This window comes from Epinephelus moara, chromosome 19, assembly GCF_006386435.1.
Source record: "Epinephelus moara isolate mb chromosome 19, YSFRI_EMoa_1.0, whole genome shotgun sequence".
Classification (NCBI taxonomy): Eukaryota; Metazoa; Chordata; class Actinopteri; order Perciformes; family Serranidae; genus Epinephelus; species Epinephelus moara.
The window spans coordinates 4,063,784-4,084,265 of NC_065524.1; the positions used below are offsets into that span (position 1 = coordinate 4,063,784).

At 40.1% G+C, this 20,482-nt stretch overlaps 3 protein-coding genes across 4 annotated transcripts in view; 2 read left to right on the forward strand and 1 right to left on the reverse strand.

Annotated features, from left to right (window-relative positions):
• pdzd8 (PDZ domain containing 8) overlaps positions 1–1,529 on the reverse strand; it is a 114,398-nt gene extending 112,869 nt beyond the window's left edge. Inside the window, exon 1 of the mRNA XM_050070674.1 lies at positions 489–1,529. Coding sequence (XP_049926631.1) covers positions 489–1,369 — 881 coding nt within the window. The 5' untranslated portion in view covers positions 1,370–1,529. The remainder of the gene's footprint in view (positions 1–488) is intronic.
• borcs7 (BLOC-1 related complex subunit 7) overlaps positions 1–20,482 on the forward strand; it is a 1,032,483-nt gene that overhangs the window by 26,296 nt on the left and 985,705 nt on the right. The gene's annotated exons all lie outside the window — the stretch shown is intronic.
• The window catches only part of edaradd (EDAR-associated death domain), a 48,170-nt gene continuing 46,764 nt past the window's right edge, over positions 19,077–20,482 (forward strand). The window contains exon 1 of the mRNA XM_050070744.1: positions 19,077–19,215. Coding sequence (XP_049926701.1) covers positions 19,158–19,215 — 58 coding nt within the window. The 5' untranslated portion in view covers positions 19,077–19,157. The remainder of the gene's footprint in view (positions 19,216–20,482) is intronic.

Consider the following 20,482-nt stretch of genomic DNA (forward strand, 5'->3'; position numbering starts at 1 on the left):
ATATATATATATATATATATATATATATATATATATACACACATACACATATATTAAGTGTAATTTTTAAAGAAAACAATTATGCCAAACCCACCTGAGGTTTGGAAGGCATGTTTTCTTTAAAAAAAGGTTTGTTTGTTTTTTGTTTTTTGTTTTTTTTTTTCTTTAAATATTTTGCATTTTTTTCCCTCTCTTTAAGAGTTTTTGGCTTTTTTTAAAAAAAAATTTATTTTTGGTGATTTAAGAAAACATGCCTTCCAGACCTGCTCGCAGGAAAAGCTTTTTTCAACTCCAGGATTTCATATTAAACTTTTAAATTTTAACTTTCACACATCAAATGATACATTTTTAAAATCTAACCTAATCTACCTAACTTTTGGAGGGAGGGTCAAACATTTTCCCCCAGTCACTCAGGGGGGCTCAAGGAAAGATATTTATTGCTTCAGGAGGGTCAAAATAAGTAAGAAAAGATGTTTTCTTGAGCCTACCTGATCTTGTAGTTTGGTAAGGTGTGTTTCTTTTTGATGACCCGTTTCAGCTGGTTGACTATTATGGAGGTGAGCTGAGGCAGCGGCCTTCCCTCAAACTGTGACTTAACCTCAAAATCCACCAGCGGGTCCTCGAGGAAGGAGAAGGACCAATGTGAGAAGGGCATGCGCGTAAATTGCAGCCTCAGTCTACCCACCACGCGCCTCATCTTAACAAACAGGTAGGCAGACTTCCCAAACACAAGCTCGACGTCGATGGCGAGGTGAAAGCCGCCATTGTATTCAATGTCCACCTCAAAGTTGAGTTCCTCTGGCATGCCGTCCTCGTTCAGACGGACTGGCTTCATAAGTTTGGCCGTTTTTAAGACCGGCAGAGAATTACCGAGGGAGATATCCCGGAGGCTGAGTCCCTCCAGGAGCCGACCCGCTGTCTTGGTCTGCAGCAGCTCCTCAAACTCCACCTTGATTTTTTTGGTGAGCCAGTGTCTAACGACAGGGGTGTCTCGAAGCTCCCTGAATAGGAACAAAAATATAGCATTTAGGAAATTGCACGTTTCGACTTTGGCCGCATCACCGAGCTCGTTTTGAGAAGGCGGTGTCGGCTGTTTGGGGCTGCCGCTGGTGACAGCCGCTTCCTGCTGCCTCGAGGAGACGGCCTCTTGCTGTTTGGATGCAGCAGATGCTGTGTTGTCCTGCTGCTGCTGGCCTGTTTCGGCATGTTGGGTATTAAAGTAATCCTTCAATGCGTTATCGGGCACTACTTTGACATACTGCACTGTCCTTCCTGTGAGCTCGGGGCTTCTCCGGTATATCAGCAGAAACTGTAATATCAACGTAACGACTGCCCCGGAGAACGCGGAAATCAATATTAAGTAAATCATGTCGAGCAGCTCCCGTCTCTGACACACACTGTTTTCATAATCAAACGTTTGGCCGTGTTAACAAAGCAAGTTCCACCTGGTCGCTCCCAAAGCTGCCATATCATCTGCTTCTTTCCTGGGCTGCAAGCGCCTCACTTGATTGGACAGACGGATTACGTTGCTGTACGTAATGACGGACGGAGAACGTGTTTCTTTTGATGCGTTCAGGGCATGTGGGATTTACCACCAGTCAACTCAACGACTAGGCAAACCTGTTTGAGCTGACCTATTGAGGAGGATATGTCATCCGTTACCCTGTTGTTTTTGTCTTGAAGAATCTCAAACTATTGGACATCTTATCTACTCATGTCCACACTACAGTTTTGGCAAAATTTTACAGGTCTCATATTATGCCTATATTCAGCATCATACTTGTATTTTGTATTTTCTTTGTATTAACCTGTATTTATACTTTTGTTCAACAAGAACATGTTTACATGCTTTCATGCTCAAGAAACACATTATTTTTCTCATACTGTCTGCCTGAATATACCTGTAATCGCCCTGTGTCTGAAACACTCCCTTTTTCTATCATTATAGACTGAAACACAATGTTTATTTACAATAACTTCCCAGTAGAAAACCCTCGTGTCACATACATGAATCAAATAGCACTGAGCAAATGCCACCTCAATTAGTTAATAATAATAATAACAATAACAATAATAATAATACATTATACTTATATAGCGCTTTTCATGGCACTCAAAGACGCTTTACAAATTCAGGGACACACAAAAAAAAGACAGACAAGCAAGAGAATAAATAAGGGATGAAGAAACTGTCAGTAATTGCAGCATTGAACAGATGAGTCTTGGGTGATTTTTTAAATATAAACAGTGAGGGGTGTAGTATTCTGAGCATGTCTTTTTTATTTATTTTTTTTATTTTTTATTTTTTTTTCTCTTTATTGAACAATAAAGCGTTAACAGGCAAGTACACCACAAATGAGACAGTACAAAAAATATATTCAAGACTCTAGAAAGTGTTGGTACAGACAAAAAGACAGTATAACAAGACAATAAAAAGAAGCAGCAGAATTTAGTCAGAGGATGGGAAAAACGTTTCATAATGAGCGATAAGTTTGATACTTTTACTGTTTTCAATTAAACGTAAGGATTTCATAGTGTAATCAAATTCTAAGAGGAAGGTTTTGAAATTGGGGCAAGATTTGGCAAATTTTTGTTTGTGAATGTAAAATTTAGCATGAAGGATTACAAAATTTAGTAAAAATTCAAAATCTTTGTTATTTTTGTTAGTGTAGTAGCATATGATATCTCTTAATGTAAGTATTTGATATTGGCAGAGTTAAAAAAAATGGAGATTAAGAGCTGACCAGAAAGCTGTTGTTATTCCACAATCAAAAAATAAATGTGAAATAGTTTCAACACATTGGTTACAAAAAGAACATAAATCATGTATTTCGGTAAATTTGGCGATAAAACAATTAACAGGGTAAATTTTATGTAAAATTTTAAAGTGAGTTTCTTTAATTTTGTTAGAAATGCAGTATTTGTGGGGTAAAAGCCAGGTCCTTCGCCATCCAATGTCCACAATCTGAGAACTCCAAAAGAACTTCCCTCTAGGTACAGAATTGTTCTTTCTTTGAAATATTCGACGAATATGCTTATTATTACACTTTTTGTCCTTCAGTTCCAGTCCATTCAACATCAACAAAGGTTGAGCAATTCTGTGTCCATTGAAAATCAGATGATTTTTCACAGCATGAGACAACTCCTTTGGAATAGCCTGGATTACAGCATTAAATTCTTTGAAAGGAACAGGAAAATTATATACAGTCATAAAGCGTTCATATGTAAACATATTGCCATTCTCATCAAACAGATTAAACACAAAAAGAATATCTCTTTGGTACCATTTAAATAAAAACAAAGATTTATTCCTTCTAAGTATATTACAGTTGTTCCAAAGGAAGGTTTTGTGTGGTGAAAAATTGTGGACATAGGATAACTTCCAGGCTAAGAGGGCTTGTTGATGGAATTTAGACAGAATGATTGGTAATTTGTTGGGTAGAAAGTTGCATTTTAAAAGAAAGGATAGGCCCCCAATTCAGTTAAAGATATGGTTCGGAATAAAGTACCAGATCGAGTCTCGATCCAACAAACATCTCCTTAGCCAATTGATTTTAAAGGTATTAACAACATCAACGAAGTTCAACACTTCAAGGCCTCCTTCACTTCTGTCATTTGAAAGAACTTCTTTTTTAATTTTGTGTGATCTATTTTTCCAAATAAAGTTTAAGAATATTTTATTAATTTGTGTGGCTGTCAAATTGTTTACAAATAAGGATAGGGAGGGATATACAAGGCGCGATAGACCTTCTGCTTTAGATAGTAGAACTCTTCCGTGCATCGAAAGGTCCCTTTGCAACCAAAGATTAAAAATTGAGGTTGTTTTTTTAATTCTATTGGTAAAGTTGAGGTGCTGTCTGGTTATATAATTTTTCATTATATAAATGCCCAGATATTTGACCAAATCTTTAACAGGAATGTTTTCAATTGAAGAGTATTCACAGTCATGGATGGATAAAATTTCACATTTCGACATGTTTAATCTAAGGCCCGAGGCACTGGAGAACTGGTTGATCAAATTAATAGAAATAGATACTTGGTCCTTATCTCTTAAGAAAATAGTAGTATCGTCCGCCAATTGGGAAAGTTTTAATTCCTTGTCAAAAATCGAAATTCCTTTAAAGTTTATATCATTTTTAATGTGGATTGACAATAATTCGGTGACTAAAATCAATAAGAAGGGCGAGATGGGGCAGCCTTGCCGAACACCTCTGTTAATCTGAAATCTCTTAGAAGTACTCAAGTTAACAATCACTGAGCTGTTAATGTCGTTATAGAACATGGAGACAATATCAATGAACCTATTACCAAAGCCAAAAGTTTTGAGAGAATGCAAGAGAAAGTTGTGTTCAATAGTGTCGAAGGCTTTATAAAAGTCTAGGAATAAAATGAGTGCTTCAGAGTCTACTGCCTCCGAATAATCCAAAAGGTCTAGAACAAGTCTAATATTGCAGCTAATATGTCTATTTTTCATAAACCCAGTTTGAGTTTCACTAATAATGGTGTCTAAACCTTTTTTTAAATCTGTTAGCATACGATAAAGCAAGAATTTTGTAGTCAATCGTTAAGAGCGTAATTGGTCGCCAATTTTCTATGATTGTGGAATCTTTTTCAGGTTTGGGTATAAGGGAAATTATGCCTTGTTTCATAGATGGAGTCATTTCGCCTTGAGTGATGCATTCCTTATACATGCCTAATAAAGGCACTTGAATGAGATCCCAAAAATGGGTGTAAAATTCAACGGATAAACCGTCAACTCCAGGCAATTTCCCTTTCTTCATTGAAAACAGGGCATTTTTAAGTTCAACAGCTGAAAGGTCAGATTCACAAGTGGATTTAAAGTCTTGAGTAATTAAAGGAATATTTGCTTGAATGTTTTCTAAGAAATGTACACAGTCTTTAGAGTTAAAGTTAGATTTGTAAAGGTTTCTGTAAAAATCAGTGACAAAGTCAGAAATTAAATTCGGGTCTTTAGAGAGAGTACCGTTAATATTAAGAGCAGTTAAGGATTTACGTTTAATATTTCTTTTTTCAAGTGCAAAAAAGTAATTTGTGTTTTTTTTCACCTTCTTCTAGCCATTTGGCTCTTGATCTGATAAAAGCACCCTTTGCCAAATTCAAGTAAAATTGGTCTAGCTGCATCTGAATATTTTTAAATTCAATTTTTTCTTCTTGAGTGATATTGTCCTTAGAGAACAAGAGGTTGAGTTTTTCAGTCAAGTCTTTTTCGTGCTTTTGTCTTTCTTGTTTAAGTTCCTTGCTTCTTCTAATTGCAGAGCATCTTACTTTGTATTTAAAGAATTCCCATTTTTTGCTGTAATTATCATTCACGCCATCATTGAGAATATCGCTTACCAAATTCTTAATTATATCATTGATTATTATTAAGTTTCCAGTAACCTCTCATGCCAACGGTTTCCTGAGAAGCCGAAAGTTTCAAAGTTATTTGTTTGTGGTCAGATAAAGGGGCATAAAGGTGATTAATGTCTTTTACGAGTTGCAGGATTGAAGAAGAAATTAAAAATAAATCAATCCTTGATCTTAAGGACAGCCTATTGTTACACCATGTGAAGTCTTTTGTGTTGGGATTGAAAAATCTCCAAGCGTCAGTTAGGGAGAGGCTGGAGCAAAATAGTGAAATAAGATTAGTACTTTGTGATGTTGGACTAAATTTGGGCGGATATCTGTCTATCGTTTCATCAGGGCATTCATTAAAATCTCCACAAAGAATTGTGTATGAGTCTAAATATTTGTTTTGCAGTCCTTTCAGTTTAGAGATTACTTCGTTAAATAAAACCTTGTTGGAGGCTTGAGAGTTGAAACCATATACAGTATATTACAAACAATGAATGTAGCATTATCTTGCTTTACTACAAGTGCAATCCATCTACCAGAATCGGAAGACATGAACTCAAGAACATCCCCTTTAAATTTATGTTGAAAAATCAATACCCCAGCCGAATGGTTTGTGCCATGACTGAAGTGACCGGCATTACCCCATTGTGATTTCCAAAATTTAGTATCAGAATCGCTAGAGTGAGTTTCTTGTAATAAGATTAAATCTGCTTCAGACCTCCTACATGACAAAAAAACAGTATTAGTACTACTCTTAGTATTATCCCTAATACCTCTGACATTTAAGGACATAACAGTGAAAGAGTTGAACATAAACTCCATATAACAAAAAAAAAAAAAATAGACAAGGTATACCTGAGAACAAACGAACTTACGACTTGGAAAGTGCTGAAGAAAAGTCCACCGAAAATGAGGTGGCGGTTAACAACCGGTTCAAATGGTTTGTCACAAGACAACCTAGATGCAAATCTGCAGTATTCTGTAGTCAACTTTTAGGACTAGGAAAAACAATAACAAAATAGTGAGCCAGTGGAAATATACATGACATCAAATGACCATTTTAAACCTTTAGATTTTTTTTTTTTTCCTTTTCTTACTCATCCCCCCGTTTTCCATGAACATGTCAGTGATAAGAAAAAGGAGCAAAAACAGGGGTAGAGAAGAAAAAAAAGCACATAATAAATTATTGATCAAGCAATAGAACGAACAATTTTCTACACTGGCTTAACTGCCCACAACCATGACTTCTTGAGTGATAAGACAAGTCTAGGAAAAAAACAAAAAACAAAAAGTAAGCCAGGGGGTACATATACTACAACAAATAAACATTTTTTCTTTTTCTTTTTTCTTTTAACTCTTTTTTTTTCTCCCCACATTGGCCATAAATATTTCAATATTAAGGGAAAAAGAAAGCAAAAAACAGGGGTAGAAAAAAATGAACAAAATAAGCTATTAATCAGTCAATATGATCAATGTTCTGTACTGGCTTAATTTCCCACTATCATGACTCTCCTGAGTGATAAGATAGTCCAAAAGGGCACAGTTTCAGATCAGACATTCAAGTTACCTCTGAGGAGTCAATTTTTTTCCCGTCAATGAAGATGAAGGGCCCACGGAAAGACGCTTTCTTCCCTTCTTCACAAGCTTTTTGGACGATGGGCCACAGCTTCTCCCGTGCAGCTTTGTCCCCCGGTGACAGTGCTTCAGTGATTCTCAGTCGGTTTTCCAGCAGGAACTTGGAGCCCTTGGCTTCCCTCCAAACAGCATCTCGAAGGCTACTCATGACAAATAGGACGATGGTTGACCTATTCGAGCCATCCTGCCGCCTCTGTCCAACGCGATGAACAATGTCGACCCCATCCTCCAGGCTCTGACGGATCTTTGGGGCAGTTTTGCTCAGGATATCCACAATCTTGCACCTGATGTCTTCTCCCTCGTCCTCCTTCACTCCGTGTATTTTCAGAGACCGCCTTCTGTTGTAGCGTTGGCAGTCAGCGACCTCCGCTTTCAGAGCTTTATTTTCTTCTTGTAGTTTTTTAACCACCTTTTCCACATTAACCAGCCCTTGTTTTTGCTGGTTGATGTCTAAGGTAAGCTGTTGAACAGTAGAAGTGAGCTTCTCCAGCTGCTTTGAGGTAGATTCAGTTGCTTTTTTAATGTCTGAAATGCTGCGAAACGTATTGTCATGCTTCTCCGACAGCTCCCGGATTACATCGAGAATTTCCCCGCTTTTTCTGCTGCCGGCATCGGCGTGCTTCACCTTTTTAGTCGGAGGTTTCAGTGGAGTGTTCGGGAGAGGGACCGCCAAGGACTCGAACTCTTCGAATTGAAGATTTGGGTCGGAATCAAACCATACCTCTTTGGTTGAATTTTTGCTAGTTTGTGCTCAGTTTACCTCAGCAGCAGTCATGTCATCAGTGCTTCCCCAGGAAGGAGAGTTGGAGGTAGTTTCGTCGGCTTCCTCCATCATGGTGCTTGTAGTGGACGAGCTTTTCTTGTCTTTCCTTTTCCCCATTCGGTTCAAAAATGTCACAGTTGGTTAGGTTAAAACATGTGTGCTGCCTTCGTGCAAAATTCAAAGTTTCTTTCAGTTGTGTAACCGCAAAACCTCCGAAGCACCCAACAGAGCGAAAGACATACGCTCACCTACACCGCCGCCATATTGGCTCTCAATCTATTCTGAGCATGTCTGTCATAACCACTGTGTATTGTGATGACGTAAGCAAGGTGCGCCAGAGCGATGGGTGTAAAAACACAGACAATAAAGTTGGAGGCACATGTTCGCCCCAGGAAGACCGACATAAAACTGTTCTGTTTATTTAGACAATTAACTGTCAATAACACAGGAACAATACATGGTGTCAGATAATAATAGTACACATCGACCTGCCGATGGAAGATGGAGAGTACAGGTGTCCTCACGCCACGGATGGATTGGGATTCATCTAACCTTCCCGACACCTGGAGAAAGTTTCGCCAACATGATGAGCTGATGTTTTCCGGTCCCCTGAACGCTAAAGACGAGGAGGAGAAGTGCAGCTATTTGCTACTTTGGATCGGTGAGAAGGGCCGCAACGTATTTAACACATAGACTCTTACAACGGATGAAAGGAAACTGCTGAAGATGTACTACGACAGGTTTGAAGCCTATGCGACGCCAAAAGCAAACCCCATTTTTGCATGATATAAGTTCCACGAAAAAACACAAGGGGAAAATGAGAGTTTTGACCAGTTTGTGACTGAGCTAAGGCTGCTGGTGAAAGACTGCAACTACCCCAATAGCGATGAGATGATTAGGGACCGTATTGTTTTTGCCATAAACTCACCAAGAGTGTGTGAAAAGCTACTTTGCCACGGTCCAGACCTCACGCTAGAGAAAGCTATTGACATTGCTCGTTCACATGAGCTATCACAGCAACAATTAAAGACAATGGTTAGCCCTGTTGCTAATATGGTTAGTCAGTCCGTGCATGCAGTTAGCAGGAGGACAACCAAAACAGAGCAAGCATGCCATGGACGCAAAACGATCATCGGGACAGACGGTGACAGTGCCGTTAAGAGCAGAGAGTGTGGTGCATGTGGGCGAGAGAACAGCCGCACAGAGGACTGTCCAGCAAAAGGACGTCAATGTAACAAATGCAAGAAATTTAACCATTTTGCTAAGGTTTGTAGGACACAAACACCACAGAGACAAGCAAAATTTAAGCCCAAAAAAGTGCATGCTGTCTCAGACTGCACAGAGCAGACATCACCTGAGCTGTATATTGACACTATAACAAAACTACATGCAAACACAGCCAGAGAACAGGCATTTGCAGAAGTAGAAATAAGCAAAGCGAGGCACAAATTAAAGTTCAAAGCTGACACAGGTGCCCAAGCTAATGTGATACCAGCACACACGTTCCACAAAATGTTTGAAAGTGTAATGTTAGGCCCATCAGACAGTGCCATCTCAGGATATGGAGGACAGAGGCTTAAAGTTAAAGGAGCTTGCAAGCTAACATGCAGATACAGAAATGAAACAGCTATGTTAGATTTTGACATAGTATATGTTAAAAACGCTCTGAGAGCATGTCTAGACCTAAACATAGTTAAGTTTTGTTTTTTTTTGTTTTTTTTAAAGTTTTTATTCACTTTATTAATCCCCCTGAGGGGAAATTCAATGTTTTTCACTCTTGCTTGTCAATTACACACAGGTCTGAAAGACACACACATGCACAAACAGGACCTATACATGCACAAAGTGGAGAGATCTCAGAGTGAGGGGGCTGCCCTTTGGTCAGGCGCCCCGAGCGGTTAGGGGGTTCGGTGCCTTGCTCAAGGGAGGTGAACTGGCACCTCTCCAGCCACCAGTCCACGCTCCATATTTTTGGTCCGGACGGGGACTCGAACCGGCGACCCTCCGGTTCCCAACCCAAGTCCCTATGGACTGAGCTACTGGTACACACAGTCGAAGTGCAGCCAGGAACACACATAAGGATCACAACAGAGTTTGCCGATGTTTTTAAGGGCATTGGACTATTTCCCGGAGAATGCATCCTTCACCTCAAGCCCTCAGCTACACCAGTAGTGTGCCCCCCTCGCCGCATCCCATACACTCTCCGCAGCAGACTCAAGGATGAACTGGATGAAATGGAGAAAATAGACATTATCCAAAAAGTGACAGAGCCGACTGAGTGGGTAAATGCTTTAGTGGCAGTGGAAAAGCCTAAAACTGGAAGGCTTAGGGTGTGCCTTGATTCTCGCCCCCTAAACCAAGCCATACAGAGGCCACACTATCCGCTTCTCACTCTAGATGACATCACACTGAGACTAGCTGGAGCACAATATTTCAGCGTGCTAGATGCCAGATCCGGCTATTGGACAATCAAACTAAGCCATGAATCATCCATGCTGACCACCTTCAACACCATCTACGGCAGATACAGGTTCAAGCGACTCCCTTTCGGAATCATTTCTGCACAGGATGAGTTTCAAAGAAGGGTGGACAAGGCTTACGAAGGGCTTCAGGGCGTCGCAGTCATCGTGGACGACATCCTGGTATATGGCCGCACCTAGGAGGAGCACGACGCAAACCTGCGTGCCATGTTGGAGAGGACTAGAGAGAGGGGTATAAAGCTCAACGAGGACAAGAGCATCATATGTGTGCCGGAGGTGAGCTATTTTGGTCACAGACTGACACGAGAAGGCATCCGGCCTGACTCTAACAAGGTCAAGGCGATCAGAGAAATGGCTCCCCCACACAGCAAGGCAGAGCTGGAGACCATACTGGGCATGGTCACCTACCTCTCCAGGTTCGCCCCCAGACTCTCCGAGGCAACAGCTCCCCTCAGACAACTGTTAAAAGAGAGCAATGAGTTTGTGTGGGACTCAAATCATGACATTGCTTTTCAACAAGTGAAAGACCTGCTGACGCAGGAACCTGGCCCTGTACTAACATACTTTGACCACACAAAGGATGTTAAGCTGCAGGTCGACGCATCAAAATGTGGACTAGGAGCCATGCTACTCCAAGGTGAGAAACCAGTCGCATATGCATCCAAAGCACTGACTGAGACCGAAGAAAACTATGCTCAGATAGAAAAGGAGCTGTATGCGGTGCTGTTTGGATGCAAACGGTTTCATCAGTACCTCTACGGTCGACAGGTGGTTGCCGAGTCAGACCACAAACCGCTGGAGTCAATCATGCGAAAGCCTCTGGCAGCAGCTCCCCCACGACTGCAACGAATGATACTGCAACTACAGCGGTATGACATCATCATTACACATAAGCCTGGAAAACAAATACCAGTTGCAGATACACTTTCCAGAAAGCCCATCGAGTGCAGTGAGAGCTCACTGAGTGAAGGTATGGACTTGCAAATACATACCGTGGTCAGTAATGCACCAGTAAGTGACAACAAAATGGCAGAGATCAGAGCCGCCACAGCGAAAGATGAGCAGCTCTCAATGTTGAGGCGGGTCATCACCTCAGGGTGGCCCGAGTCGCACAAGAAATGTCCGCCTGCAATTTCAGCGTACTGGAATCACAGGGACGACATATCAGAAACAAACGGCATCCTGCTGCATCGTGCCCCACTCACTCAGAGCAGAAATGCTTTCACGCATTCACACAGGACACTTAGGGATCGAAAAATGTAAGCAACGAGCAAGAGATGTACTTTTCTGGCCCGGAATGGGAAAACAGATAGAGGCGTTGGTAGAATCCTGCAACATCTGCCTGGAGCGACGCAACTCTGTCCAAAAGGAGCCGATGATATCGCATCCTATTCCAGAGCAACCTTGGCAGGTGATCGCCACAGATTTGTTCACGTGGAACAACACAGACTACATCGTTGCTGTCGACTACTACAGCAGATACTTTGAGGTGGAAAAAATCACCAGCCTCACATCCAACACAGTCATCAAAAAACTCAAGGCCATGTTTGCTAGGTTTGGAGCACCACAGACACTAGTCAGCGACAATGGACCCTGTTATAGCTCGCAGGAGTTCAAAGGCTTTGCTCGTGCATGGGACTTTGAGCATATCACAAGTAGCCCACTGTACCCACAGAGCAATGGGTTAGCTGAAAGGACTGTCCAAACAGCCAAAGCCCTCAAGGACAAGGCACATGCACAGCGGACAGACCCCTACCTGAGTCTATTGGAATACAGAAACACCCCCGTTGATGGACTGAAATCGCCAGTGCAGCTGTTAATGAGCAGGCGTCTGCGTTCAATCCTCCCGACCACTGACAAACAACTTGAACCAGAGGTTGTCCGCCGCAGCACAGTTCGCAGCAGGAGGGAAACCTGCCAGAAACGACAGAAACTGTACTACGACAGGACTGCAAAGACATGGCCTGCCCTGCCAGCAGGAGCCACAATCCATTTCCAGCTGCCAAGTGGAAGCTGGAAGCCTGCAACAGTTATAGATTCAGCAGACACACAGAGGTCATACAACATCCTCACAGGTGAAGGTCATGTGCTCAGACGCAACAAACGTCACCTCCTAAAGACTGAGAACAGCACAGACCGAGAAGCACCAACTTGTGACCCTGATCCTGAGAATGCTGAGCCAGTGACTATGCAGCAGGACAGTGTGGGTCAGACAGGCCTCAAAGAACCCCTGCACTTCACCACCACTAAGTCAGGTCGCATAGTGAAACCAAGAGACAGACTAGACCTGTAAAAGAAAAAACAAAATGTCCAAATGTCAAAGTATGCCACGTTGTTGATGTTGGAAGTGTTTATTTTGACACTGCAGTTAAGGAATGCCAGAGTTAACAGTGCAAATGTGACATGTGGTATTGCTAATGTTTACAGAAATGTTCGAAAAACTGAATTTACTACTGGCATGTTCTATTTCAGTTATATTCTGCCTATACACATTGATAGAAATAACTGCCTTGAAGTAGCTAAACTAAGTTTAAAATGTTTGAAATAATAATGCTATAATATTGTTGGCAGCTATAGCTATTTGCAGTCACCGTTTTTTTTTTAAAGAAAGCGGATGTAGTATTCTGAGCATGTCTGTCATAACCACTGTGTATTGTGATGACGTAAGCAAGGTGCGCCAGAGCGACTGGTGTAAAAACACAGACAATAAAGTTGGAGGCACATGTTCGCCCCAAGAAGACCGACATAAAACTGTTCTGTTTATTTAGACAATTAACTGTCAATAACACAGGAACAATACAAGGGGGAGTCTTGGATGGGTTTGGGCAGTGAGTTTCAGAGGGTGGGAGGATTTGTGCTTGGTGCAGGTGGGGTGGGAGAGGAGGCTGGCATTGGCACTATTGTCCATAATAGCTTTGAGTTTGTTCAGTTTGTTTGTTCATATGAGTAAAGGATATCTCCGCTAATTTATACAATGTAAAATGCCATAGGGTTGTGCTAATAAAATGATCATGTTGTATTTGTGGGGAATATGTGTCCAGCAAAAGACATGTGCTTTGTCTGTGAATCCTTCAAGTTATAATGAAGCCGATTAGTGTACATTGTGTTTGAAATTGTTGCTATTGAGCCATGTTTAATGTGTGTTTTGTGTGTGTTTTGAATCAACTAAACTGTACAGCATTTCACAGAAACCCCCCCTCTGACATGTGTTTTGGAGGCGTGACTACAGAGCGACACACACACCACGCACAAGTATAAATGCTCACAACTAGGCTGTGGCATAGGCTGATGACACACAAGTAAGAGTCCGCCTTTGGTTTTTTAGCCACCTGAAAAAAATCCACCAAAAAATCAGTTTAAGTGTAGCCTACACTATATTGAGAAAATCTTCCCCCAATTTACCTTGCCAGCAAACAGTCTTTACCAAAGGGGAATTGAAGCTGCTATATCAAAGCCACCAGACTCCATTGACAAAATAGTCATTTAACTCAGCACAACACGGAGTTGCAGTGGCGATCAGTTAGTGTGTAGGTAAAGTGGTGCATATATTCTAAATATTGTGTACACTTACACTGATATTGATACTGAATTTTTTTAGGTAGCTAAAATACATTTTGCTGCAACCCCATCCACAGCATTACATTGCTTATCTTCTGTGTGAGTGGATTTGGTTTATCAAAGACACTAGCAAAGCAACAAAGTACAGAAAATAAGCACAGCAGAAATGTCAGATTGGTGGGGACCACCTTTCTAACTATATACTTTTAAACATTACAGTTACAGCTGAAAATGACAACAGAAATAAAAAAGTCTGCCAATTTTACATATCTCTGCTATGGTAGTCACTTGCCAGTTGTCTACCCGGAAGTGATTGCTGTTGTTACCTTGATGTCATGGTGATTTGGTCTACAGGCCGTTTCACTGGAATGACATTGCTAGGCAACAGCTTAGGTCCCTGTTTGCTTCCTGTCAGCTGATGTCATTCACATACACTGCAAAACATTCCACCAAGAATTGCAAAATGACCTATTGAGAATGTTTATATTTCAAACAGTCTATATAGTATACTTGTGACATCACAAATTCACAGAAATCCAGATGGATCATTTCAAGGCACAGTTTCTGAATACTAACTGTGTTCATTTCTCTGTGAACTGTGGATACTTTCACAGTATTTATAGCACCTATAAGCTGCCTTTACACCACCATGTGGCTACCACCCTGACAACCACCTACATGCAAGAGTGTTCCCCAAACAAGGCAAAGCGTTCTTAATGCTGCAACTACAGTCCAGGGCTGTGATAATGAGGAGGTGTTTTGAGACCGTCACTGATGGAAGTCAAAGCCAGTGTAGTGCCATGTAAATAACAGCATACTGTAGCAAGACAACAGAAATCGACAACAGAAATCACTGAAATGACCAAAGATTTCTACATATTTTGACAATTTACCAGTCATCTGAAGTTTGGTGGAAATGTTATCACAGGCCCAGTTTTTCTTCTGGTTGCCCTTTTAAGTTGCTTGCACTGTGTTGTACAGTACAGCTCCGGGTATTTAGACACCAAAATTATCAGCTCCTCCATCTTGTAGTTTTTGAAATTCTGTGATGCCACCCCTCTTCTATTTGATATTCCAAAGCCAGGCTGCAAGCGTTAGAAGTTCAACACAGTGACCTCAGCACAGCAGAGCAAAATCTCTGCGCGTTCACATTGGCGGCAACTGCTTCATATCCCCACTGCCATATTCAAAACTGCTTCCCCTCTGCCGCCTTCCCCTCACTGAATCCCAGAATCCCCAAGATTCCCTGACAGACACCCGGGCTAAGCTCCAAATGTCCTCAAATCCTAGAAACACCCCTGCATACAGATGCAGCGGCCAGGTTGCAAACAAATACACCCCAATTCTTGCCTCCCCTCATTGGCTTACAGCACCAATCGCTTACTTCGATCATCTAATCAAGGCGTGCTATCTGTTCCCCGCTCCCATTTGAAATCCAGATCCCTGCCTTACCTTGCTCTCTTGTGCTCCTTATTTGTTTACCTGATTTTTTTCTCCTTTTTTGCCTCCCTTTCATTGAAAAATCCCTTTTCTTTCTTGATTTTCAATTTAATGTTACCTCTATTGTTCTTATTTATTCTTGATTGTGTAGTAGCATCATTTTCACCATTGCTGCTAAATTCTACCTTTCGTCTTTGTACAGTACTAGTACTTACTAGTTTTCTGTGCATTTTTCTTGTGTTAAATTTAAAAAAAAAACTACAGCTGTAATTGTACCAAATGCCGTAGACTTGTTCAGCACCCCCATTTGTACAACTTTGCTGAATGTGGTTACCATGGAATATGACAGTTAAGGTATGACAGAGAAATGTGAGCACTGTGTGAGTGGCAGGGGCTTGTTTGGAGTGGAGGCAGGATGCATCAGAGGGACCACGAGACTCAGATCATGTGCTACACATTGGTGGTAATCCTGTCAGGCTCAGTGTGTTAGCACTGTAATAAAGTTATGGCCTGCAGGCCTGTTGGAATCTGGCACCACACAGTCACTGTAAGACTTTTCTGCATTTTACAGCTATTGATTGTGATAATTCACAATACAGTATTTGCATTATAGGAATCACATATCTAGGTATTAACTAAATAATGTCCCAAAGGATTGCATTATTGTTTGATGACATCATTAGTGCAGTCTAAAAGCAGCAAATCCACTGATGATACTTCATTCAGGGAGGTGCTGGCACAACATTGGTGACTCTCTTTCACAGAAAAAAAGGAACCAACAAGACTTTTATGCCATTTCTGTTTTTACCAATGGTGGATGAAGTACCTGAAAGCTATACTTCAGCAAAAGTACAGATATCTTACTAGAATATGACTTTGGTAAAAGTTAAAGTCATGTATTAGAATATTACTTGAGTAGAAGTCTTAAAGCATCTGGTAATAGCTGTACTAAAGTGTCAAAAATAATTTTATGATATTAAATGTAATTAAGTATTGAAAGTAAAAGTACAAGTAAATGCTGTTAATAACAAAGGAAGCGGTCAGAATTTTGAGAATTCTGAAATGTATTTCTTCACAACATGTAAACTATCTTAAAAATGAAGCCATTATTACACTTGAAGAAAAATGAGGTCCTCACAACTTAAAGGATTTAAAGAACAAAATCCAGTTGTTCCCTCCCTACCATTTCTTCATTCTTCTGTACATCCTCCCTTCCTTCCTTCCTTCCTTCCTTCTCTTTTTTGTAGTAAGTAACTAAGATGCTTAGGGGAATGTATTGGATTAAAAGTGAAAGTTGAAAGAACTGTAAAACTTAAGTAAAGTACAGATACTCCCAAGAAATACTTTAGTACTGTAATGAAATATTATCAGTTTGTTACATTACAACACTGGTTTTTATATCTTCCATTATGACATGGAACTTTATATTGTAAAGACAAAGAAGTTGTCATGGCACAAACTGACCTGCTGGTGGCACTGGACAAAAGCAATTCCTTTGCAACCATAAATGTCCACATTTCATGGCAATCCATCCAGTATTTGTCTAGAATCAAATGGCCAGAAGTTTGTAGACAATTGCCCTTTACACTCTAAATCAAAGTGGCTTGGCTGGAACAACTGGGCTGCTACCTGCTGTTGGACTGAACACTTTCACACTGCACTTAAAGATGCAAGTAGATCTACAGTGCTTTTACAGTGACAAGTAGTCACCGATTAGGGGGAAAACGGATATGGTTGTGACGACAGGGTAGTTGTAACAGCACTTCTTTCACCAAGAATGGATGACCTATAAATCATGTAATGCATTTATTGTATGAGAAATGTGAAATTATAGCTGTGTAAAGAAGTGTGCAGATTTTATATCCAAAATACTGATTTTCAGATATATAAGTATTTATTTGGACCAAATCTCTATTTTGATGAGTCCTGATACTGATGATGTCAGATTAGAAAGTAGTCTCCTGGGTAAAATGTGAAGTATTTCATATTTGCTCTTTTCAAATCACAATTCCACTACAGCTCACTAAAAAAATGGCTGACAGGGGTGGGGATGGTTGTAAAAAGTGTCACACCCAACCCCAGTGATAACTAAACACAGTTTCTCTTTCTCAGCATGCCAGCAGGAGAATTGGTTAAAAAAACAAACAAAAACCTGCGCATGCACTAGAACCTGCATCAAATGAGGTGATGCAGGGAAAGAGAGTAAGGTCTGTGTTCAAATAATACTCTATCTGCCACGTGACATTGAGCAGATACTGAAAACAAACAAACAAAACCCAAAACCTCAGAGAATGAGGATCAACACAGCTGCTCTGTGTGGGCCATCACAGCAGTCTAGAAGTCTTCAATGGGCAGCCAGAGGATGTCCTGAGTGGTTACTGACTGAGGCAGCAGACTTTTGGACTCACTTCATGCGACATACTAAGCATGTAACAGGTACAGGTTAGTGAGTTAGACCTTAGTAGGAGCTGGATATTAGTGTATGTATCCGTGTTTTTAATCTGTACTTTATGTGTAGCCTACTTTGTAAGTGTGAAATTCCCCAGGCTGTGTTATAGATTTTAAAAAATATATGCTAATTTACTTTCAGTTACATGTTTTACATGTGTTATAATAATCCTATAAATCAATAATCAATAAAAAAGAATTACAAATAAACTTGTTCAGAAGAATAAACAATAAAATAATATATGACCTTGCAAAATAATAGCAAAATGTGCAAAATAACTTTCTAATTGAACTAGGAATGCACTGACTTTGAAATTATGGGCCAATACTGATACCAGTGTTTAAAATAACAATTTCCCCAATAGCCAATATTGATGTTTTTATGATGTTTCTTTTGTTTGTTGTTGTAGTTTACTCTTTTTTTGTTCCAGGGAAACACAGAAATCAACACTATAAAAAATAAATTAAGAGTTTTACGGCATTCAGTCCTCATTACACTACCTTTGATTGAGCACAAATTCAATAATGCACAATTATGAAACAACCTTTAACATAACCTTCTTTCGCACAAAAAAAATCTCTTAAGCACAAAAGCCTTTTTACAATATATGATACATCATAATTCTCTCTCTAATATCTATTTTATAGTGCTGTGAAAATATCAACACATTTCTCCTTGAAACAGTTGGATTTATTCCAGTTTCTCACCAACCCTACATTTTACAAGATTACACTGAACACATCATGTTTGCCCAATACTCAATTTTAGTGAATGGGAACCCAGAAAAAAGGCTTCTGTTATTTAGTAGGCTTTTCATATGTAGGCCTAGATATGTTATTGTGGTCTTATGTGATGTTTCAAAAACAATAGTAGTAATAGTATTAGTAAAAGATAGTAAAATATAAATATTTTGACTTTTTTTTCTTCCCCCATTTGTGGCACCCCCGATGGATGACAGTGCCCTCAGCATTTGCCTACACTGCCTATGCCAGTGCCACGGTAGCCTGGAAATCTAGACCCAACTCTAGAAAGATGAGCAAATTCAAATTGTGCTCTCGCGAGAACTCTGGATTTCCAGGGTAATGCCACGGGCTGGCACTGGATGGAACTCCTTGCATTTAACATCACTTAATGAATTCTGTGGTGTAGCTGGAGAAGATGGAAACATTACTGTTTCTTAAAGACAAATAGGGGTACTTTTTGCCAAAGGCTGAGAGCTCTAACACAAAAATTCAGCAAATTAAGTGCTGAGACAAAAAGTGTCATACCCGGTCTCCCCAACAGAAATGACTTCAGAAATGCGAATACTTGAATTTACGAGGGGACATTGAAGGCAGCATTGCGCCTGGTACCTTTTCATCACTAAGGTGTTTCATTAGTGTGAGCTGCTACTGAGTATCGGTGCTTCCTCTTCCTCTCAGAGAAGGATTACTGTGTGTTCAATCTGTTTATATCTGATCCTGATACACTGGGCTGCATGGGAGACGTCTCTGATCCAAAAATGAGCAGTCTGAGGACGTATAAGGAACCATTTGGTGAGTAAAATATTAAAGTGTCTTGTTGGATTCTGCGTCCATATTAGATGGTTAACTCCTACAGTATGTTGGTCGTTCCATCATCTCAGTGAATTACCTTTGAGACCTCCTAAACTTATCTCGTGGGTTGTTTTTCTTGTAACAACACCTATATCGCCTGGAACGTGTTTTATTTTATTAGCCTACTAGATACCTACATTGTTGAATTTTTAATTTATCATTTTAGCACCAGTAGTTTGGGGGGAAAACAGCTAGAGTTTCCTGGTTCGCCGTCTGCCACCACAACAAAGTTTCCATGTTTAAAAATCCCCTTAACCCAATAATGGAAAACCCGTTACCTTTTGCCCAGTGAGACTATTCATAAATGAGTGCTCCTCGTCCGTCTCTACACTGATCTGTAACATATGATTGCATATAGCTCACTAACCAACTCCACTAACCAGCGCATAGTAAAAGAGAAAAGTAAAGTAAGGGAGTTTATGCAGCAGACAAGGTTTTAGACAGACTAGACTCAGAATACCAACGTTTCTCCAGCAGAGACATTTATGACAGCCACTAGATAATTCAGTGATATCAATGATTTCATACAAGTTAAAGCAGTCTGTTTTTATATAGGCCTACCCACAAACAGTGGGTTGCAGTGGTATAGCCTTCGGTTTTAATGTAGACCATGCTATTATAATTTACGGTTATCATACCTGTACATTTCTACCTGTATGTATCTACGATATTTAAAAAAAAATGCAACTGGATAGAAATCTCAACTTTATTTAAGTTATTTTCAAAAGGGAGACTTTCTACACATTTTCATAAGCAAAATGGTTTCAAGTTTCAATTATAGTAATAAAACGTTTGTTCAACCAACAATAACCCTTCTATTTTCATTCCTTTAACGGTCATTCTGGCTGATAATAATATATTCTGTAATACCATAATATGAATATGTTCTGAGAGGGTTATCATACCATGAAAATCTTATACCATTGCAACTCAAGTATTGCGATTATTTTGTGTGGCAATTTCATATCAATACGTGAATGCCAAGTATCAGTTTTTATTTTTTTTAAAAGATTATTTTTTGGGCGTTTTGCCTTTAAAGGGAAATTTCGGTTTATTTCAACCTCTCTCCTATCGTCCTAAATTTGTTTCAAGTGACTAGTGACATTAAAATAATAGTTAGCATGTTAGCCGTTAGCCTAGATACAGCCGGGGCGCATAGTAGCGTCAGACCTGTTAAAACGTAAGTGAACGGGCATACTTAAAGTGC